This window comes from Lactuca virosa, chromosome 6, assembly GCF_052849685.1.
Source record: "Lactuca virosa cultivar CGN04683 chromosome 6, Lactuca_virosa_CGN04683_v6, whole genome shotgun sequence".
In the NCBI taxonomy this organism is placed as follows: Eukaryota; Viridiplantae; Streptophyta; class Magnoliopsida; order Asterales; family Asteraceae; genus Lactuca; species Lactuca virosa.
The window spans coordinates 15,506,738-15,532,088 of NC_136431.1; the positions used below are offsets into that span (position 1 = coordinate 15,506,738).

The 25,351-nt window shown below is 36.4% G+C and overlaps 1 protein-coding gene across 1 annotated transcript; it reads right to left on the minus strand.

Annotated features, from left to right (window-relative positions):
- Window positions 1-21,040: 21,040 nt before the first annotated feature.
- LOC145118788 (growth-regulating factor 12-like) lies at window positions 21,041-21,800 on the minus strand. Its single transcript, XM_079054457.1, has 2 exons — window positions 21,465-21,800; window positions 21,041-21,404 (listed from the first exon to the last, which is right to left on the minus strand). The coding sequence occupies exons 1-2, from the start codon at window positions 21,694-21,696 to the stop codon at window positions 21,178-21,180; spliced, it is 459 nt and encodes a 152-aa protein (XP_078910583.1). The 5' UTR covers window positions 21,697-21,800; the 3' UTR covers window positions 21,041-21,177.
- Window positions 21,801-25,351: the final 3,551 nt, after the last annotated feature.

The window sequence follows — 25,351 nt, forward strand, 5'->3', positions numbered from 1 at the left end:
CTATAATGCATGTGTTGTGATACTTGACATGACGTCCTTCGCCCCCGAACGTTTCCGCCGTTCCGGTTTGGGGGTGTGACATACGACACAAAGAAAGTAAAACTTTTGGAAAAAATGCCCTTTTCACACATAAATGAGAAAACAAGGGCACAAACAAACACAAATTGTCAGACAGAGATACTAAATCATCACCAAGCAGGACATAATAGAAACGAAAGGAAGACATAAGCTATGCACATCTACCCAACAAAATCTACTTTTCCGGTTACCATTGGAGCGAGATAAATTAGGAGAGAGAGGAAAATGACGACTACTAAAAGAATACCAATCACCATACTTCTTCAGACGATAAAAGTAGCGAACCAAAGTGACGTCAAGTGGTATTTCATGTGCAACACAAAAAAATTCAAACGTAAGCACCTTCGACACTGCGTTAGGACACAGTTGAACAAGATGAACCTTATAAAAATATAGAACTTCCAAAAAGAAGTGAGACGGGGGTAACCTTAACCCACAAACAATATGCCTAAGATAGAACCCAATCATACCAGGCAGAACATCAAGAAGATATGACGACGAAGATGGAACTTGGAAACCAAGTAATGAAGACATGTGATATTCGTGCGTGTATTGTTCAAGCATACAATAGTCCACTTCGGACGCAACTGTCGACATGTCATCACCCATACTAGTCGTGATGTGAAGGTCAAAATAAGGACATAAAATAAAGAAGTTTCTAAACAAACCAGGATTATCCGCTTAATAATCAAAGGGACTGGTTAAATTAAAGGCAATCTAATCAAAGCAAGAGAAATGAATTGTGACAGTGTAAGCATTTAATGCGCCCCACACGACCGACGTTCCAGTACCCAAGGCAGATCTCCAAGTCTGAACGGAAAAAATATTTTGGCAATATTATTTTACCCTTCAGACTGGGGGAGGGGGGCTTAATGGTGTACCAAGCTAGTAGTCCGAGGAAATCCATTATCGGCCCGGTACTTACCAGATCGGCGATACAAACACCACGACTTGTCACGAACGAAACTAAATTTGAATACATCATACACACGTATCAGAACCATATCCCAGGAACACATGCAAAAGAGATGGTACGAAACAATAAAATAACAAGGAAAGGACAAGAGACATGCCTACCCATAGACCGGATAATAAATGAGGGACCGCGCAGGATAATAAACCTTTCTAACAACGATCGGCCTATAAATACCCCATAAACACGATATCCATGAGAAAGCAAGGTAAGGTAAAAAAAAACATATATATCATTAAGGTAACACTGAGAATTTCAATCTAACTTAGGAATCAGAGAGCTATGCTGGGGACCAACCCTCGACATGGCTGTCTGACCTAGCACTTGTTTATCTTATGCAGAGCGGATTCTCGGATGCTTATTAGACTAAGACCTTTGGGTGATAGAGCTAAGCATGCGCCTGGATTTTCCGTAACAACATTGCTCTTATGTGTTGAGAGTTAGACATCTAAGGCGCCTTACTTAAAGTTGGATGTCAAATGAGAATGATTACGTTCCATGTCTCATATCCAACATGATGTCTGTAACAAATAGAATATTGATACACTTACTGTGACAATTGCAAATTTTGAAGTCAACAAAAGTCAACTCGACCTATATCAAAATTTTAGTTGAATCTTAGGTGCTGTTTGTTTTTTCTGAGACAATATGTCTGCAGTCTGCGGACCACATCTGTAGACCTCTGCAGTAGAAGAGGTGAACCAAACGTCTGCAGTCTGAAAAAAGAAGACTGTTTTTTTAACATCTGCGGGCTACTAAAATAAACTGAAATCTAAATAAACTGATTTTTTTAAACTTCAAAGTGATTTTTTAATATCTTTATGACTTTGTTATAAATAATTAACAAATCTAGATCAACTTTTATGTATTATTGTATAAAAAATAAAAATAAAAATGGTATGAATTAACGTATATATTTGATAAAAAAACCAACAACTTTGGTTGCAAAGTTATAACTAAACAATATAATTAGGGATCAAGGAATTTGATACATAAATGGATGGAAATACACTTTGATTTTTTCAATTAAATTCATTAAAAACGTACCATAAATATTTTCTCGAGAAATTGACGATACTTTATTAAATAATGTTTTACAAAATTTGGCAAAAAAATATAAGAATATATATTATGATTTTTTTTTCATATTTATATAAATAACTTTAACGACTATTATTGTAATAAATATTTATTTATAAATTTGTCAAAAATATCATGTTTGTATCGTAGAAACGTTTTTTTTTAAGTTTTGTAATTTTTTTTTCAAATTGTTTATCATTAATAAAGTTGGAAAAAATATAAATTAAAAAAAACTTTAAAAAAAATAAAGATATATATGTTTTTTTAGGCTAGAAGATGTCTGAAGATGTTAGAAGACTCTGGTCCATATCTGCGCCAAGAAGAGGGCGCGCATACATTTTTAGGTCTGCAGTCTTCAAAAAAACAAACAGTCTGCGAAGGCTAATGTCTGCGCGTGGTCTGCGCGGCGCAGACAGAAGATGCCACGCAGATCTGCAGACAAAAAACAAACACTACCTTAATGTCCTCAAATGTACAATTTCCATGTATTTATGTGAAATGTCGAAATAAAAAAAGGGGTTTTCGTCAATTATTGAAATCAAAGCCCTAGTTGGGACTTGCAACGTTAATTTCAATAATACCAATACATATTATTTTAGTAAAAATAATACTTTCAACACGCTAAGTTATTATCATTATTAATAATGATCTTTTCGTTATAATTTGAAATGTATAACTCAAATTTAGTAAGTATTCATAATCTATACCATTTTTTTTATAAAAACTAACATTTTTATAAAAAAAAATTCATCCATTTTATAAAAAAAAAAAAGATAGGAGTTGACCTAGTGAGTTGATGTCTCACCATTTTCCCACACAAACCTTTAACCAACAAACATCCATGCTATTACCCAACATGTAACCATGCACATCACCTCACCCCACCCCCTCCCACCCCACCCCTCCCCCCTCCTCCCTTAACTTGCGGCCGAGAGGTTTGTTCCCTCTCACCTTCTTCACTTTTCTTCAATATTCTCTCAAGAACAACCTCAAATCCTTCCAAGATCTTCACCTTCAAGTTGGTTCTTAAGGTTTTTGGTAAGTGATTCTTGTTCATCTAGTGATTATACATATTTTTATGCTAGATTCATCTCCTTTACACACATTGTTATGTGTTAAACCCATAGGATAAGATCATTTCTCAAGAGTTCTTCAACCACCTTCAAAGTGCTCTAAACTTGAAGATCTTCACCATCATCTCCTTATCCCACCACAAACTCACTCAAGGTGAGTTCATACCCCTATATTTTCATGTTTCCTTAAAGTTTTAGGGGGGGATACAAGTTACAACACCAAAACATAATCTAAACTTAAACATCGGCTTTCAACAGAAACGTTATGGTCTATTCACGGACTGGTTTGACCATCTTAAACTTAATATTTTTCAAAAATGTTCAATATGAAAATAGTTCAGGTTTATACCTTTCTAAGGACTACTCGCATACGTTCATACGATTTTTCTACAATTTATGGCGATTTTTATAAAACTGACTATCATTTCATAAATGATATCGGACCAGTCTATGAAGATGAACATTTTCACACTGGTTTGAGACCATTAAAAATTATGAACAAAGTAGACTCATTTTCTAAACTCTCAGATTTTACGGACCCAAATTTCGACTTACGATGATTCCTCTATAATTTTCTAAAAACAGGGACAGAAAAATCAAAAACTAGAAATTGTCTTTATTATTCTAAATATTTCATACTTGTGTTTAGATGTAAGTTTATAAGTTATAATATTTTAAAACATCTAGACATGATAACTTACATGTGTTTATATATTTGATTATATAAATGGACTTAACAAAACATTCATAATAAACTATAACTGGTATAGTTTATGGGTCACAAATACTACTTTATCTTTTCGGACAAAACATATAATTATTTAAAGGTATAGTTATCTTAGTTCACAAGTAAAAAGGGAGTCATAGTTCACGTAAATCTGTTAATGCTCTTATGATACTTTCCTTCACCGTACCTACCTAGCGTACACCTTAAGTCTTGCGTTATAATCAGAGTCTTCTGGAGGGAGAGCGAGACCGTTGTGTATAGATCTATACGTGATTGACAACCCCACACCTCAGTTGTTCGCTACAGTTAGACCGGCAAGTCTAGGATGACAAAAGTCTACCAATTACGACGCCTGAAGAACGTCGTTCAGGAATAGCAGTCATATCAAGCATGGTTATAAGAACTCACATAGGGATTAGCGAAACTATTTGGTTTACGGGAAGCTTATACTTTTCATCAGTTTTATTAAAAGAAATGAAACTATATACTATTTTCTGTACAATATTCACTTACATCTTGGTCGTAGGGTTTAAGACCACAGTCCACCTATAAGAAAATACTGGATTTTCTGGAAATATACATTATTACTTTACAAGGAAAAGATACAAAGGAATTACTTACAATTTCAGTTTATACTAAAGAAAATATCGGATTTTCTGGAAATATATGAAACCATCTTTTCGCAAAAACAGTTACAAACCCTTTTATGCAAAAATGCTTATGAACTCACCAACTTAATTGTTAACACTTTTCAAAATCACTTGTATTCTCAGGAACACCAGTAGACTGGTACTCAACCCTTCTTGAGGGTCGGCGTCGTCGCCTCACGTCTTTCTACTTTTCAGTTATTTGTATTTAACTTTTGAACAAACAAAGTGTTGTAAACAATGTAAACTTGTGTTATCAATTTATGAATGTTTGGGTTGCTATGTTTCATTACTATTTAATTGTTATGATACTGTACATGAAGTCACTCCATCCGCCCCCAGATGTTTCCGCCGTCCTGGTTTGGGGGTGTGACAGATTGGTATCAGAGCTTTGTTTATAGTGAACTAGTATATCAAACCATACAAGATATACAACTATAAATATAATGGACACTACAGTCAAACCTAGACAGTTATGTAATCATATCTGGGATAAATATAGTCTGATCAACTATATTTATTTGAGATACGACCAACATGTGTTTGGGAGTGATAGTGGTGTTGCAACAAGTCTAAAACTTACCAACTCTACATGCAAAGGAACATTAGAAACAAACATAAAGTTTAAAAATACTATAGGAGTATTTTAGGATACCATATAACCCCCCACACTTAAATCCTCTACGTGTTTCTCATACCTCTATTCTCGCACATACAATATGGTTGAGTTTCACCACGAAGACCCCCACTACCCTGCCTTAGTAGCTAACGGGTGGATCGAGGAGGAGCCAGAAGAGGTTCATGGGGAGAACCCAGAAGTGGGTCCTGAAGAATACGAAGAGATGGACTACGAGGGGACGAGTTCTGATGAGGAGTCAGACGAGAATGAAGGTGCTGGAGAGATCCTTAGCGAGCCTTACCCTAACAGGAGCAGGCAAGATAACCTTTCATCTCTCTCCTCCCAGATACGTAAACATCCAATAGAACTTCTCTTGGGATAAACATACTTAGTAAGAAAATATTGCTCATGCAAGGGAAAGCTTCGTTGCTAACATTCACCTTGTCCAGGATGTACCTCCACAAGGGGCAACCCAACAACATGCCTAGTTTAGAGGAGGACAAGAACACTATTTAGGAGCAATGCTAAATCAGCAAGCAGATAAGGAGGACCTTACAAACCGTCTACACTCCTTAGTGGAGGAAGTCGTCACCTCGAGACAACAAATCATTGCAACTGAGGCTAGGGCAGCCTTAGCAGAACAGAGAGCAGAAGAGGCCACCCGCAAAATGAGTGAAATGGTTGGGCACTTTGTGCGTCATTTCAGCATATGATAGACTAGGATAACCAAGTGAGCTAGTGACTACACTACTCGCACTATTTATTAGGGTTATTATGCCTTTCATCACAACTAGTAGCAGTAAATCAAGAGAGGTACGCCCTCCAAGAACCCAATGATAACTATCTTCTATTTTGATAAACTTAACGTTCTTACAATACCTATTTCTACTCTAAATACATCACATGGATGTAGGCCGTGTAACATCCGGACTCCCAGGCATATTATTTATATATTTATTTTTGGGGTTTATTGAGTAACTCGACGACTTGGAGCCTCAACTCGTCGAGTAGAGTCGTGATTGGCCACATGGGTTTAATGACCGACTCGACGAGTCAAAGAGCCGACTCGCCGAGTAGGCGCTGTGAGATGAAAACCCTAATCTCCGGGGTTGGGGCCTATTTTAAGAGAACTTATGTTCTCAATTTCACCTCACCGGCTGCCCAACTCCCCTGTGTGAAACCCTAATCGACCTTTGAGCTAAGAGAGAGTGTGTGAGCTAATCCTTGAGTGTTTTGGTGCATCTTTTGAAGAGAAGGGAATGATTTCAAGCAAGGAACGAGAAGGGGCTATTAGATCCATTTCTATTTCGTCCAGAGCTTCTGTGAAAGGTAAAAAGTCCACACATTTCTCATTATGTTGGTTAGATTTCATGTTTATGGAGTTTAGGGCTTTTTCCTTCTAATATTGGGACTTTGAGTGTATTGAGTTAATCTAGAGATTTGGACTTCAGATCTGGACCTTGTGAGGTCCCTAGAGTCCAAAGGTCACTGCTTTATTCAGCCATAATAGAGCTTTTGAGTGAGAAACCCTTAATGGATTATGTTTTTGGCATTTCAAGCCTTAAGTGTCATGCATGGATGTAAAGCTTGTGGCTTTACGTGATAATAGAGCCTAGGAAGGTCAGATCTAGAGTTTGGGGTTGCTTTCTGCCTTAAAAATGTCTGAATGAGAAACTAACTTAAGGGACTCGACGAGTCAAAGAGCTGACTCGGTGAGTCGTCTAGGATTTTCTCCGATGAGTCTGGATATGGGTAACTCGGCGAGTCGACGAGTTAAGTTGGGTTTTCGTGATGTTCTGAGGAACAATGGGGACTCGGCGAGTCACATAGGTGCACTCGGTGAGCTGGGTCAAACATGGACTATTGACTCGGGTGTTGACTTTTGTTGACTTTAGGGTTTTGGTCAAGACAGGGTTAAGAGAGCCATAGAGGGGTAAAATGTTCTTTTACCCATTCCAAGAGTTTGAGAGAAATAGAATAGCCTCGATTTATTTAGAGTTGTGAATAGAGTATTAATTAGAGATAATTATCTTATGTGTTAGGCGGAGGCCAGTTCGAGATTCGTGTATGAGGTTATTACTTGCTTGCTTACGAGGTGAGTCTTCTTACTATACTTACCTAGAGTGGTAACCTTTGTGTGACCAGAGGGTCTTATGTGCTTATATTGAGTATTAGGATATCCTGCATTATGTCTATGTGATTTATGCTGTGTATTATTCTGAGCTTGCTGAGTTTGGACCGGAGGGTCCACCCGAGTTGTGGGACCGGAGGGTCCCAATGAGACACATTAACCGGAGGGTCTTATCTGAGTATAGCCATGAGAGGCTAACGAGATATATGTGGTATTGTGGGGAACTCACTAAGCTTCGTGCTTACCGTGTTATGTGATATGTGTTTCAGGTTCTTCTCAGGATCGCGGGAAGGCGCCGGCTTGATTGTACACACCAGAGAAAGAGTTACGTTTTGAGGATCCTGGATTATTAATCAAACAATTATGGAGTTGCGTTTTGTAAATTAATAAATGGGATTTTTGTGAAATGTGTTATGAGAATTATGTGATTTTAGAATGAAAATTTTGTTTGAAAATTTACGGTGTTACAGGTTGAAACATTGAGAACCGTACAACAACACGTGAAATTTATATGTAAATATAAATAGATTAATACAACTAGAAATGACCATAGTTACTTACGAGCTTGTTTCTCATCATGCAACAGAATCATGTCTTCCCATGGGAATAACCAGCACACCGGCGAAACACCAATTCTGCAGATAGACTCCGCAATATTCCAAGCCGCCGTAGCAGCTGTCGTGGCAGCCGTCATGGCGCAACTCAACGCCAACAACACAAACGAAAATGGAAACAGTGTCGACAATTCCAACCATAGTAGCAACCAAGGAAACCAACGAGTGACCACCTACAAGGACACCCCGAACCCCAAACCTAAGAACATGAAACGAAAGTTCGAGAACGAGAAAGGGGGCAGTTCAACTCAAGGGCCTACCAAAAGGCAACAAGCTGTAGCAGTCCATACTTCCACTGACCCTAATACCCTCACACCGAGAAAACCAAATGCTGGAAACCTCCCAAATTGTAGAAGTGCAACTATCATCATCTTGGAGTCTGTCGTGTGTTGCATTATAATAAGTGCAACAAGAGGGGGCACACCATCTGCTTTTGTAGGACTCCGACTCAACACACCACTCCAACCCCTAACGCTGAAGTAAGACAGTATGCCATACATGCGGTGAAACATGACATTTCAAGAGAGATTGTCCAACAGAGAGGAATGGCGGAGGAGTGGGAGAAGTTTAACAACGGGACATGAAGAAGCAACGAGGAAACCTACTAGGATTTTCAGTACGTTTCCAAACAATAATAACTAAGCATCAAATTTCACTAAAATTTTTGCCAATTAAAAAAAAACATAATCATAAATTGCTCCTTCATCCGAACAAATCATATCATTCATAGAAAAAAACTAAAGAGCCTTATAGGTGAGCTATGATGGCTTAGTGTAAACACAGGGTCATATATAATTAAGATTCTACAGACTTAGAGTGCGTGATTCCGCCTTAATTCTTGTTCCTTGTCTGGTTGTGGACCTAGGGCAGGGCCACTCAGTCGAATGTCTTTTCAATCTTAATTATATACGACTAGGTTACACTAAGCTATCATAGAGAGACCTAGTAGAAATCAGGCTACGAAATTTCATCATTATTTATCAAAGTACTCGTACTGCTAGTACACCCTAAGTCCGGTACAACATATTCGCAGTAGTAATAACAAGGATGAAACTGGCAGTGTTAAAAACATATACATAGAACACACTATCATTCTAAACAATCATCCCTTCCAAGTCGACTTAACATCTGTTACAATAAAAAGTCCAACGTCGTTATTCGACATGAATTGGCTTGATCCTCACCATACCAATTTCATGTGCTATAGAAAGACCCTTCGCTTTAACTGACCGATTAACGAAACCCTTCCAACCTATAACGACAAACCTCTGAATCATCCCTGGCATCTAGACTCATAAGTACCTATGTAAGAGATACCACGCTCCTTCCTAGCCCACAATAGGAATAGGAAACAAAGAACCAAAAAGACATCAAGGGTATCCCAGAGATTTATAACATTTCCGAAGTATTTCCTAGAAGGTCTTTCAGAAATGTCACCCATGTGCCAAGTTGAGTTCGAAATCGACTCGACTCTTAGAGCCATTCCCGTAGCCAAATCCCCAATGCCACTTAGCACCAACATAAATACAGAAATTGTCCGGTCAATGGAACGACCTAACAGGTAAGGAAATTATCAGACCGAGCCTCTAACCTCAGAGAGCACCCGTCTGACTCGTAAAGAGGAAGGGTGAATGGTCCATAGGACCACTGACTACTAAGAGTCAAACAAACCCATCATCAAGGATCAATATCCCCTAATCCGAATCAAAGACCGATTCGACCAACTCCAAGGAACAAGCAAAGGTTGACATACCACTAGCTCGGAATTCCGTAGGAAGAAACTCCCAAGGCAACCTAAGGTTCATAAGGCCAGCTACACCACACACAACCATAACCTTAGTGACAATAGTGTTCGCCTTAAGGCCTAGAGACACTACCTCTAAGGCGTAAAACACGCGATCTTCATTAGGCCATTCGAGATCTTCGGCAGGATAGGTCCAGAAGCCCATAGACTTTGGTTACCACAAGAACTTAGTATCATGCATCCCACATTTCATGTGCCCAACCCTAAGAAGTGTCTAACCGCCAAAACTCTTGTAGTCCCACTCGATGAAATCCAGGTAAACAAGAACCTACACCCCGAAGAGGAACATGTGGGGATCATGGGCAGGGGAACCAAAAGAGCAAGGTCAAATACCAATAGTGAACGTCCGTTGGGACACCAGGCAAGGACCTAATTTTTTTCCCTAAGAACGAAGAGATCAGACGAAACAGAGAGACCGCAACTTTTCTCCTAGTTGCAAGAGCTATCCAAGATGCTAATTTCGGGACGAAATTCCTTCTAACGGGGGGATGATGTGACAACTGCAAATTTTGGAGTCAACAAAAGTCAACAAGTCAACAAAAGTCAACTCGACCTATATCAAAATTTTAGTTGAATCTTGATGTCCTCAAATGTACAATTTCCATGTATTTATGTGAAATGTCCTTCGTTTCGTCAGTTATTGAAATCAAAGCCCTGGTTGGGACTTGCAACGTTAATTTCAATAATACCAATACATATTATTTTAGTAAAAATAATACTTTCAACACGCTAAGTTATTATCATTATTAATAATGATCTTTTCGTTATAATTTGAAATGTATAACTCAAATTTAGTAAGTATTCATAATCTATACCATTCTTTTTTATAAAAACTAACATTTTTATAAAAAAAAATTCATCCATTTTATAAAAAAAAAGATAGGAGTTGACCTAGTGAGTTGATGTCTCACCATTTTCCCACACAAACCTTTAACCAACAAACATCCATGTTATTACCCAACATGTAACCATGCACATCACCTCACCCCACCCCCTCCCACCCCACCCCTCCCCCCTGCTCCCTTAATTTGCGGCCGAGAGGGTTATTCCCTCTCACCTTCTTCACTTTTCTTCAATATTCTCTCAAGAACAACCTCAAATCCTTCCAAGATCTTCACCTTCAAGTTGGTTCTTAAGGTTTTTGTAAGTGATTCTTGTTCATCTAATGATTATACATATTTTTAGTCTAGATTCATCTCCTTTACACACATTGTTATGTGTTAAACCCATAGGATAAGATCATTTCTCAAGAGTTCTTCAACCACCTTCAAAGTGCTCTAAACTTGAAGATCTTCACCATCATCTCCTTATCCCACCACAAACCCACTCAAGGTAAGTTCATACCCCTATATTTTCATGTTTTCTTCAAGTTTTAGGGGGGGAATACAAGTTACAACACCAAAACATAATCTAAACTTAAACATCAGCTTTCAACAGAAAAGTTATGGTCTATTCACGGACTGGTTTAACCATCTTAAACTTAATATTTTTCAAAACTGGTCTATTAACGGACTGGTTTGACCATCGTCGCGTCAAGTATTTCTACTTTTCAGTTATTTGTATTTAACTTTTGAACAAACAAAGTGTTGTAAACAATGTAAACTTGTGTATGTATGAATGTTTAGGTTGCTATGTTTCATTACTATTCAATTGCTATGATATTGTACATGAAGTCACTCCATCCGCCCCCAGACGCTTCCGCCGTACTGGTTTGGGGGTGTGACACTTACCTTATACTTCAATTGTAGCTTTTGAGCTCCTAGAATTGGATTTTGATTGTTGGCACCCCTTTGTGTGTTGTTAGGGGCAGTAACTTGTTGCTAGACACCAACTAATGTCTATGTCAGTCTGTAATGAATCTTGTGCAAGTGGAAGATTGTTGGATCTATATGGTCACACCTTAATCAAGTTGGTACTTATTGAATATTTATTAGTTATTCGATTATTAATAAATAAATTCAACTCTTGTATTTAATTTGAGAGAAATTATTATTGTATAAAACTAATAATGAAAGGAAACCACAAACTAGTTATTGTATCATAGGGTATAATAAATAAGTCATGTACAAAGTTTTTGGACACTTCGGTTAACCATGACTAACTAGTTAATTAGGTTTGTTGTATAAAGAAACTATGAAACATTTTTTGTTATCTTGTGGCCTTATGGCCGAAACTTTTAAGAGGTATGGAGGTTGCTTGGTAACCTCCACCTCTTGTCTTCCATGCTTCAAATCTAGAGTATTACTTTACATTATAATATAGGTACTGACTTTACCTTGCATGGGATATATAAGAGATACTTTGAATGAAAATTTGGCTAGTTCTTTTGCTCTCTATCTCACTCAAAAAGTCGTAGGTTGCATCCCTTAGAAGGCTTAAAGAACAAAGCATACACGAAGGAATCTAGCAATTCTTGGTACCTTAATCTTGGTGGTGGATACTTGTAGAGAAGTTCAAGCTCTTCATTCTTTCCATCTTCATCAACATCCCAAATCCAAGAGGGACCAAATGTTCCAAAGGTTGTCATTCTAAAACACCCTATGGTTGTTTTAATATCATTCTAACCTCTTTAAAAGGATCCTTGGTGGTTTTGTTTTGAAAATATACTCGAAAATTTATAGCAAATTTTATAGCTTCCGTTGCCCTGTTTATTATGAAAAGCTCACTATTTTTATGTATCAAAACCCATAAAAAAATTTAGATGTAGGGTTTTGTTCTTTAGATATGGTGTATGTTCTTCAGCGTTAGGGTTTTTTCTTCAAGATCTCGAGTAGAATCTTGCAATTTTTGAGATGAATAAACAAAAAATGTATAATAAATTGTTGAGAATAGCTTCAAATACGATTTTTTTTCATTTCTGGTCTTTTAAACTTGAAGGGGCCTATAGATCTTCAAGAACAAACTTTGATACAAATTTTTAGATCCCAAAAATCAACAATAAATGGCAAATACATAATTATGAGCAATAAATGAATCTATCTGAAACAAATAAACAAGATTTGTACATGTTTTTTTGTATTCAATATGTGGGTTTTTTAGTGAGATTACCTGAAATTTGATATGAACATGAAGAACACCCAATTTTCTCTCTCTACAAGGAATAAATCTCTATATTATTTCATTTCTGAATTATGTCTAGATCTAGAGATTATATCAAAAATAAAAAAATGAGTGTTTTTACAAAAACAGCCCCTAAGAAAATAAAATTACAAATAATAGTTAAAACATTTAAACTAGAATACTTGATAAAAACTTAACCTCATTTGCTAGACGTTTCAATATACAACAAATACTGTGAAAAAAGGTCGGGTCAGCCACATGATTACCATAAGCGAAAAGCTTAGGCTTGGTGTTTGTAGGTGTGTTATAGGGATTGTAGGTAAACATGTCAGTACATAATAGAATCTCTTTTACAAAGGCGGTATGAGAGAGTAAGAGTCCTTGAGAAGTCCGAGTAGCAACAATGCTGAGAAAAAATGGAGAGAGGTCCTAACTCCGTCATAGCAGCGACATACACATGGAATCAGTGACATACACACATTATTAATAATTAACTCATTATAATACCTAGACCAATCATATCGGTGGTATAAACACAAAATTAGCAACACACACAAAAAATAAGTCAAAATCAGTCAAGCAACAAAATTAGGGTTTTATCACTACTAGAATCTGGAAAGCGACGGAATCAATGACAAACTAAATCCCTTGCCAAATCAGCTACGAATTTCCGATCAACAAAGGAAAGTATATTAAGTGATAAATAAGGAAATGCAACTTTTAGGGAGGGAGTACTAACGATTTAGCAAGGATTAGCGACGGAAATAATCCCTCACCAATGTCTTCTTGAAAATAAACCCTAGATCGGTCGCTACTATAATTTTTTGCTTGCCTTTTCAGTTCCCTCGCCAATGTCTTCTCGAAAATAAACACCTACCCAAATATTTCCTATGTTTCATTTCCTTTTCATTCAAGAAAATGTTCCACCTCCCAACTCTTCGTCTTTTCATGGCCACACCCCTCACTCTCGTCTAGGGTTCAAAATTAGAGCGCATACCATCTTCATTCATCTTAATCTCATATCATCACGCCTTCCGCTCCTGTCTTCGACTTTTTTTATCAACCACCATAACAAGGTAATCTCTTTTACTCACACCATTTTGGTTTTCATTCTTTAGTAGGATAACATTTGGGTTATTTTTTGGGGTGTTTTAGCTATCTGAAGGTTAAAACCGTCTCTTCATGTTCCGGTTCAAATGAAGTACAATTTTTCTTCACTATTTCAATTTTTTTTCTTTATGTGGAGTATCATATATAGGGTGTTAGTGTTTTGCCTATTTGAAGGATACAACCTTATTCTCATGCCCTACTAATAAAATAATATTTAATTATTTATTACTTATGATGATAACTAAAGGTTGTATTTTCTGTGAAGAAATAAAACCTATGAAAAGTAATAAAAAGCTACGAAGAAACACATAAACATAGCAAATGTGATGTTTTTTTTTACACCAATAAAGGTCCAATTCCACAAGTTAAGATATGAATCTCTTCGCTATAGAGATTAAAATTAAAATAAAACAATGATGATGTTTTTTCATTTGTGGTTGGTTAATGTTTGTCGAGAAATATTGTGATGAACTAAGAACATGTCTTCATAATAAGGTATATAGTTTTTACACTGTCTTAATTAAAATGAAGCCACTAACTTTATTCTTAGGAATATTAACTTTTTTATGTGCTTGAAAGAGACTTTTGAATGATTTTTTTATATTAATGCATAAATATGGAGTGATGTTGGTTAAAGTAATATGGAAAGGGATATGATTCTTAGGACTACTTCGAGGTACACACGAAAAAAGATGAAGAACTATACCCTTGTATGCATTTTCAATTCATTTTTACTTTCTTATTTTCATGGATCGTTTTAATTGAAATATGGAAAATTCTCCTACCCGACATAATCTATTTTTTCTTCTTATAGGAAGGCTTAGTCGAAGGTCGGTAGTAAATGCTAACAAAGAAGAAATCATTCGATATGTATACTCTTTCTGAGGATGATGCAAAACAAGTTGTACTTTTTACTAGCTGTGTGACTTGAGAAACATGGCTATGTATTTATATTGCACATTTTCATATGCTTTGGCATGCCTTAGTAGATTCACTAAAGGTCCATCCTAAAATCATTTTTGTTTTCATGTGTTAATTTATATATATGATTCTTGTCGTCCATTTTTCATACACTTATACATATTTTGGTTTATTCATTCAATTCAGTTTAGTGAAGCAACTATTGTGGTAGTTAATTAATGAAGGATCTATTGGCTCTCTAACATTTATATTTCCATGGATGCACTACATAGTTATGTATGCATATTTTCCTATTAACTTATTAATTAATATGTGAAATATATTTATAGCAATGCACTTTCATTATTTTCTCCAATCAGGACATTGTACTCTGAATAATCTATCCAAATATGATAGTAACACTTGTTTCATATATAGGTGACATTGCTAAGATAGAGTATACTTTACACCATTAAACCTGCATTGGATCCATAAAACAACTTATTCACAATGTTGTGGATGAGGTAATAAATGGAAAATTATACTATCAATCAATCGGTTTGATGTTTAATTAGGTGTAAACTTGGTATTGTTGCTTTGCAGGTTATTTTTTATCGTAAATGTGATGAGATCAAGGAGCAGCTCAAGGAAAAATGTGAATAATTTGAGACAGAAAACAAGAAATAACCAAGATAACTCACCTACTAGACCATTATTAAAACGAAAAAATTGTTCATTACTAAATTAGCAATGGATTGGCGATGAACATCACCAAAGGATAATGTCAGAATCTAGAGGTTCCCTGATTAACTTGTGGGATCGTTAATCCGTCGCTGAATCCCACGTAGAATTTGTCACTGACAATTAGCAACAAGAGTTTTTTCGACCGACAACTCCGTCGCTGATACCTTAGTTTCTAGTAGTGTATAATTGCAAAATAAACTGCCAAAATCTATTAGAGAAGAAGTAGAATGATAAATAGAGTACCTGATGGAGTGGAGAAGAAGAAGAAAAAAGAGGTGTCAATGATGTTTCCTGGTAGAAAACAAGAGAAACACATAAATGAAGGGTTCCATTGGTAGTGGTGAATGCTTGGTCCTCGTCAACAACAAAGAAGGGCACCCATAGTTTAGGGTATAGTCATCACCAACAGTAAAATAAATGGGTGTTGTTTGTGTTCATGTAATCAATAAAGAGAAAAGGAAATAGGGTTTATTGGGTTTAGCTTCGGTGCGATGACACCGTGGGATCATAATTAACCTTTAGCGGCAATAGGTTTAATAACTTTAGTTGCAACATTCATTTGTGTGACACCTTTTGAAGCAATACTGGATAAATTAGGGTGACGCTTTCTTGGGTCTTTTTAGGTGAGCATTAGCTACGACAAGTAGTTGCCGCTATTGATGTGGCCCCTATTAGTTTTGTTGAGAACAAGTATTGGCCGTTGGATCAATCTATTCCATGGATGGCTATGATTGATTCTTGATGAAGCACATGAATAGTATTTTTGGGCAATAACGACGTCACCTTTAGTGGCGACATCAAGCGTGTCCGACTTACGGTTTCCGCTAAAGGGGACGCCACTACTCAGTGATGTCCCTGGGGTGTGCGAGTAGCTAGCACCAACTCCTATCAAAATGAAAAACAGCAAGTGGAACTTGAATTGAAGAAACAAGCCTCTATTAGAGAATGGAAAGTCGTTGCGCGTTGGTACGGTCGCATGAGGCCTTTGATTTTAAGAGATCTCCAAATTTAGGGACAAGTATATAGTCATTATGTTTGTATTTTCATAAAATAAATTTTTATGTGTTATTATTTAAGAAAATTAGCAATGTCGGCTAGCTATATACACAATGTAACATTGGTTGCAATCTTGAAGTAATTTTAATTGTGAAAAAACTCTACGAAATCAAAAGTCAAAATCTTATCATAAATTCTATAATTTAACAATACTTTAAGGAATATATATATATATATATATATATATATATATATATATATATATATATGTGTGTGTGTGTGTGTGTGTGTGTGTGTGTGTGTGTGTGCTTCTAATATAAGTTCTAGAAAACGTTATAGCTTTTTACAAAACTCACTAAAAAGATCAACCCCTAACAAACCTAATAGTAGTGCCAGTAGATCGTCGGTGTTGCTCGTCTCTTTTTTGTCTTGAATTGTGATATCTAGTTGAGTCGTTAGTCATCGCTTTGTCCTCCTCTCAGTCATCTATATGATTCCTTGACAATAGGTTGGTATCTTTTATCTCTTTAAATTTCTCAACTCCCAACTGTGCTTGTCTACTTTCTCTCCCAGGCTAAATGCTCATTCTTATTTGAATGATTTATTTGTGAATTCATAACAAAGTTAATGAATAATGAAGTAGATAAAGTCAAAAAAACAATGTTCTTGGTTTGTTTTTTTTTGTAGAGTATAGTGTTTTATGAATTATGTTTATCAGTCTATCACTGTAACATCCCATTTTCACAACCAAAATTTTTATTTTTAATTAAGGTAAAACTTCACATTTATAAATCTAAGTTAAGAAACCATTTGTCCCAAAATAAAATTGTTTGAAAACCAGAGTAATATGATAACACAGAACTCCTAATGCTACAGATGAGTGTGTACAATCACGCATTCGCCTTCCCACAATCACCAATGGTACTTGCAAAACATTTATAAACAACTAGGTAAACATGAAGCTTAATGAGTTCCCATAAAATACCACTCGCCACAATACACATATAACGCATGCACACAGGCCCACAGTCTTCTGACTAGATTTCCCCTGGCCCACAGTCTCCCGACTAGATTGCCTCTCTCATGCCTATAGCTTACAGCTGGCCCACACCTAGTATCCTGGCCTACATCACAAAGTAGGACGGCCTCAACCTGACCCACGACAATATATCGACATACACACACACACACACACACACACACACATATATATATATATATATATATATATATATATATATATATATATATATATATATATATATATATATAGTCACACATGCAACCAAGTAAACACATAAGCACATGCAACTATCTACACAAGTCTATCTATCTAACAACTCACTACCACATACAATGCCTCTTCCAATACACTACGTTACTACCGATGAATCTTCAAGGAATGTATAACTATATGTAACTAGAGGTGATATAGATATCCAAACAGATGATCCTACCCGAGAGCCACAACCAAACGAGGAACGGGCAAGAAAGCCTAGATCAAGAGTTCTCAAGCTATCGTATGTGACTACATATAACTCCTAGGGCACTCCATTAGATGATTACCAACCTAATGATACTCTAACCAACATACCAATACTCCTACATCCTAACACACAAGTATATATAATGTAACATGCAAGGGTACACAATACAATCTAGGTCGCCGATATTGGTGCCTTCGACCCACGAGTATAGTGAGGAAACTCACCTGAATTAGAGACCCACAATGACACAGTAACACTTCAACTCCTCTTGATTATCCGACTCGCGAACCGACTAACACCATTCAAAGACAAACCTCAGTCAACAACTTAATTCCTCCAAGTTCGACCAAAAGTCAAACTGGTCAAATGCCTATAGTCAACGGTCAACAAACACGCTTGCCACAATGTGAAGCCCCCTCTGCCACGTCATGGCCTTCTTGGGACAAAGCAGTTGACTGACAGACCCATACCACACCATGGCTACCTGTTGACCATGTCGTGGACACATCAAGACAACATAGTCACAACTCAGATAAATGTCACGTCATGGAAATCCCTTTGTCACGTTGTGGGGACCATCAGAAGGCCAAAAACTTCATTAAGTGCTTAACACTTACAGATCTGTACCCAAAATCTCAGATCTGCTTCTTTCGAATGACTTAATGGATAAATTTTCCAACTTTATCCACTAGGACTCCATTCCAAGGCTAGATCCACAATCCTAAGTCCATTAAGTCCTTAATGAATCTATAACTTGAACATGAACACAAAATACGCCAATCATGGTCCTTTTTCTCACTTATCAGACCATAGTTGACCATAAGACGCCATCCACAAGCTTTGGAGTTCTTCAACTCCAAGAACATCCAAGGAAGGGACCAAAACTACCAAAATGTGACCTAGAACATGAATCTAGAAGAAGAGATGTCAAGGAATTAACTTTATACCTTCAACAACTCAGAAAAATGAAGAGAATGTTGGATCCAAACTTGCTTCTTGCTTCCTTGTAAACTTCCCTATTCTCAAGCGTCACCAAAGATCCAAGAACAAAGCTCAAAATCAAGGAAATGGACTCTCAAACATGCATGGAGGCTAGGGTTTCGTATGGAAGGGTTGGAGGTTGAAGAGGATGCCCTAAACCTAAAGTTTAAGGGCTTAAATATGGCAGAAACCCTAAAACTCTGTGGCTTGGGCTGCACTAGCTATCATGCCGTGACATTCTTATTGCCACGCTGTGGCGACAATCCAAAACACGCATCCGATGTATTTCAGGTCACGTTGTGGTAGTCCATCTGCCATGTCATGGCACCAAGTTTTCCCCAAAAACTTTCCTCCTGATTCGTTCAAGTTCTCAGCTGACCTACACAGGAAAATAGGTGTTACAATCATTATGCTTTATTGCTTTAGCAGTATAATGTTTGGTATATTCTTAGATTTTAGGGTGCTGCTAGGGACAATGGACTTCCCATTGTTTTGGCATGTAATATTAATATAATATATATTATAATACTTAGAAATATTAGAAAACAAGAATTTAATTTGATGCCCTAACTATTTTAAACATTATCTTCTTAATAAATAATAAATAATATATATATATATATATATATATATATATATATATATATATATATATATATAGTTAAGTTATTACCATTGATTTTTTTAGTTAAGAAAAAGATGTTTCCAACCAGAAAATTTCAACTGGGTTCTTATAAACGTAAAAGAAAACAAAAAGAAGAACAATTTATTCATAGTGAAAGAGGATGTATCAACCAATTTATCGCTAAATAAATACCGATAATGAAGAATCGGCTATGGAAGAACATAGAGAACAAGAAGCAGAATTACATGTGCCAAAAACTAAATATGTATGAAATTCATTAAGTTGTGGAAGAACTTAGGGAAGAAGTTCATGATGTTGTGGAAGAACCTAGATAAAAAGAAATTGAAGTGCAAGTGCGAGAAGATATGTCATGTGTAGATGAAGATATAACCACCTTGAATGGTAATGGTGATGATAAATAAGATATTTCAATGAACATTATCCTAGAAACTCGAACATCTAATAAATGAAGACATCAAAACATGATGTTGTGGTAGTGAATTTATGAGATGTTTGTTAGAAACTTTGAGTTTTGAGTTTATTGGTAGCAAATTTATTTAATAATATTTTATGGAAAAAAAATTTAGGCCTGATTTTGATTTTCTAAGATAATGCACACCGCTATTGCCTTTTAGTAAGGTCGATAGTGTAATATAATTAATATAGTATATGTGTACAATTATTACAATAATACATATAACAGTCTATTGTACTATATATACAACGTAAAATAAAGAAAATACACATTATTCAGTATATTAAACAATACCAATGTTTGGTAAGACAGCGTTCTCATTTATTCTTTTGTCGGATCACGGATGCCTATCAATTTTTTTTTTTTTTTTTTTTGAAAAAGACTTTTATAAGGATACGTAAAATATTATTCTTATTGTAATTCTGGAACATGTGCCGTATGTGTTGCTAGAACCCTGATCCAAACTCGGGTATGCATCTGCATATTCTAAAATAAATGTAAGAGTATTTTTGCTTAATGTGACGATTCTTTTATTTCTTTTTTGTAATGATATCTAAAAAAGCCATCTAACGATGATACACACCATGTTTTAAATTATAGGATGCATTTAAAAAGGTCATCTTGTCAATATGTTGAACAACAGGTAGTGATTTCAGGCTATATGTAGGATATTATCAGGAAATACTCCTGTACATATAATCTGCATTGCTTATTTAGTGTCCTACGTACGAGCATTCATGCAATAATGTTTACTGCAACAATTGTACCTAAAACAGATAGAACCAAAAAGCAGAGCCTCATTCAGGACCATATATTATTGATCAAGGATCGAGCCCCATGGTCCTTAGTGGTCCACTTTCCCCTCAAAACGAGACAAGTCGACCTCATTTATGAAAATAATCTTATCATGGACTGGTTTTAAAGAACTTAGTCGGATAACCTTCAACATAAGGAAAATTAAATGCTTCAAAATATGATTTAATCACGCAACTGTCAAAACTTGCAGAAACTGAAGCCTACTTGTGGAACATAGAGTAACTGAAACTGTTTCTTTCATAGATTTTTATGGCGTCCATTGGTAGCCACGACCATGGAATCAGCTTCCACATCCTTTCTTGAACGACTCCGACCACGGTGCAAATGCTTTTCACAGTACTTGTAACCGATGACAACTTCTTTGCTACACCTCCATTTCTTTCCATCTGTTCTCTTACATCTTCCTGGTTCAGCTTCCATGCTGTTTTTATAGTTGTCATACAAACTACGATCGCATCCTGACCCTGTGATTTACAAGTAGAGTTTATATGGGGAGAGTTCTATGACACTGAATAGTTAATTACCTGTGAAAGAAGCGAGCACAGAGTTCCAAATAGGGAGGAGGAGATTAGAAGGAACAGGCAATCCAGCTTCCATGTATTTGTAGATTAGAGCTTGTAATTTGAGCTCCTCCATCTGCATAAAGGTGAACCCTGTGCCCCCATTCATACCAAGAACACTCATATAGTTCGCATTTTGTTCAAGAAAAGATGATGAGTCTGCTGCTGAAGACGACGACCCTTCTACACCATTCATTACTCAACCCTCAACTACCCTGTACCCTCATTCATGTTGGAGTATCTGAGAGAAGATAGATATATATAGAGAGAGTAATAATATTTTTACTATGTAAAATAGTATATTATTTGTCGTTGGAATATTAAATGGTGGGGTAGAGAAAACAAAAAAACTAAAATATCAGACTATAGTTTGGGAAGGATGTAAAAGCGGCGGTATTAGGGTGGTGGTTGGTTGTAAGGTGTCCACGCCGCCACCATCTTAATAGTATGGGGCTAAGACAAAATAATTGGCACATTTCATAAGGCGGCTGCCGACTGGTGGTTGCCGGTGGTAAACGATATAATTTAGCTTAGCTGAGGCTGTCACTCCCCGTGAGGGGTGGTGCAGTGTTGCAACAGTTTCTCTCTTAATTTGACCCCCCTCTTTATTGATGTTCCAGAGATGTCACGGTTCATACGTGAGTTTTTTAATTGACATGTGTTCCATATTCAATTATTGGTCACAATTATTATGATATTTTTTGCCATGGTTTTCAATATTTTTCATCAGTTAATTAACCGGACCACTGTGAGTGCACTAGATTAGATTAGATGAGATGATGTGTTACTTTTTATGATAAAGATGACGAGTATTAACATCTTTTGCAAGACTAGATTAGATGAGATGATGTGTTACTTTTTATGATAAAAATGAAAAGAGTATTAACATCTTTTGCAAGGGCGAATGATTGAGATGGAGTCCTTGTCCCATTCCATTAAAAGTCGTTAATTCAGATGAATATATATGGATTGTGATTGAATGTTTGAATGTTCTTATATTTTTTATTTAGTTGTGATGTATGTTGGTTGGCCGATTTTGTGTCTTAGTGTATATAATAATTAGGATTTTATTTTCTTGTATTTTAAATTTAAAAACTATAAAACACGACAAAAAATTACGAAAACAAAAACCATAGCAAAGATGGATCTCACAACACTTGGGCTAACATGGCTAGCTTCCCTTGACCTAAGGCTGACATCAACCGAAAATGGTGCAACCACTAGGATAGAAGCCCAACGGTACTAACGGCCCATCAACACACTTGGCCCACTAGGCCAAGGCCAAGCTGAGGAAACACTCCATCTCCATTGGTGCTCCTTGAAAAAAAAAAAAAAAAACAAATGTTATATTAGCTCATCAAGTTTATTGTGTTTGTTTTAAAAGGCCACTAAACTTTTTTTTAACACTAAAGAAACTAACTCTCATATGACCGTTTAATTACGTCCTTTTACCAATTGTAAAAGGTTTAAAAGATATTTTGGTGACGTGGCCTCCACAGTGGAACGTGATTCGACTAGTACTGTTCCTATCTTGGTCCCCAAGTTTGCCAAGTCATCCCCGATGGTCCCCCTTATAAATTGAAGGGTACCCTAAATGAGCGTTCCCCACCCACTTTGTTACCCTAATCGTATCATTTGCTTAATACAGCCAATTTCAATCTTTTTCCTTGTTGGCTACTATAAATCAAGAAGATGGACTCAGAACAACGGTGGTTTCAGAGTATCGGACCTAGACGTACCAACTGACTACGAGCTTCACACCATGGAAACGCAAGTGCAGATTGAGGAAATGAGAGATGACATGCGACAATAGCTAGACGAGTTTAGGGAAGAAATACGTTACTTGAAAAGATCGTGACTGTGATGGCTGATGTTGGAGTTGCAGTGATGTCGTTGATCGGGGTTCATGGTTGCGTCAAATGCTCTGGGTGGGGATTTTGGTGGGTCTAGTTATGTCGGTAGGTAGCACGATGACGATTTTAGCGTTTTTTTTTTTTGGTTTTTGGGGTTGTTGAAGGTTGTTTGTTTTTGTCTAACTTCGCCATCTGCTAGTATAATATTATGTATTAGGGTATGTTTTGTTGTTGGTGATTATGTGTATTAGGGTATGATGTTTGTTGGTTATTTTGATCAGTGGTGACTTTTGACGATGTTAGGGTTTTTAGAACCATATTTTTGGGGGTTTTTGGTAACACGATAACCTCATTTGTAATGTATGGCCACTTCGACAAATGAAATGAAATCTAGTTTCTATTAACCAAACATTATGATGTCATTTAATATTTATTAATCTTCTCGTAGTACCAACTGTTATGTTAACTGTTGATTGATTTGTTCATGTGGATCGTACCATTGTTTGTACAGTCAAAGTACCTTGCCATATTTGTTTTACAATCACAAAGAAACATGCTTGTTATGTCAAAGTACCTTGTTATGTCAAAGTACCTTCTTATATATGTTTTACAATCACAAACAAACATTCATGTTACATCACAAACAAACATTCATGTTATGTCAAAGTACGTTGCTATATTTGTCTTACAACGACAAACAAACATTCATGCATTTATTAATGTCATTACTTGGTGTTTTTAGGACACACTAACAAACTTAACAAGACCATAACAAACATGAAAGAAAGATATCTAACCCTAACAAACATACTCCGTAAACAAAACACCTTTAATCCAAGTCCATTGGTTTGGATGATTTATCTCCTTCACCGTTTTTTCCCTCAACCCTTTTTGCCAACTTTTTCTTTATTATCCTCTCTGAATTTTTCCTTAACTTGACTGTACATTGTTGTTGACCATTCTTCTTAGTCACAACACTTGTTGACCCACCTTCACCTTGTCCCGTTTTGACACCACTTTCACTTCCACCTTCACCTTCACCCTTTCCCTTTTTTACACCATTTCCCATTTGCACTTGACCCTTCCCTTTCTTCAATGCACTAGCTTGACCCTTCCACCTTCAACCTTCTTCTTTTTTACCTAACTTTTTTGGGGTTTTGACATTGCATTATAGGTTGACTTATTGTTCCCTTTCTTTTTATAAACACCACATACAATCTTTTTTTTTTCCTGACTTAGATACTCTTTGTGATCCACTAACCTATGTATTGTCCCTTTTTCTCTTTATATTGAGTCTCCCTGTCATCTTCCTTTTCAATGGTGGTAATGGTGCTATGTAGTCTGTTGGGGGGGGGGGGGGGGGACACATTACACTCCTATTCATGCTTCATATTAAGTACTTATAGGTGTTCAAATATATGTAAGAACGATATACCGGATCAACAAATGCCTCTACATCTTTGTTTACATAAGAAATGGTTGCCACTGAATGTACACAACTATACCCATTTAGTTGCCAAATTCCTACAAGTGCATGTTTTCTTTTCCAAATCAACACCATAAGACTCTCCTAAGTTTCTTGTTTCAAAGGTATTCAGTCCACTAGGAAGCACTTGCCAGTACCTACAAATAAACACAGTTACTAAGAGCTATTATGGTTGAAAAAGAGTGGCAGAGAAGAACAAAGTACCTTTTTGGATCTTCAATTTACTTATGGAAAGCCTTATGTTTGGACATACATCAAAATGTCCCAATCTACTACCTTTCTATCTCAAACTACACATCATCTGCATCACATATAGTCTCATATCCTCCAGCATAGTAATAATTGGCTTCTTCCTAGCATCCAAGATAACATTGTTAAAACTTTCAGACAACCTATTCTCAACAGCATCACACCCCCTTCCTATTTGAAAAAATCCTCTTAACCATGACTTTGGATTCCTTCCCATAAGATGCACATAAGCAACAGGGCTAATCATTTGAATCTCTTTCATT

Bases quoted from the DNA above. Each gene is read 5' to 3' on its own strand.
- LOC145118788 (XM_079054457.1), bottom strand. From the start codon at position 21,696: ATGAATGGTGTAGAAGGGTCGTCGTCTTCAGCAGCAGACTCATCATCT. The intron at 21,405-21,464 runs GTAATTAACTAT...TGTAAATCACAG, and splicing joins TGTGCTCGCTTCTTTCACAG to GGTCAGGATGCGATCGTAGT.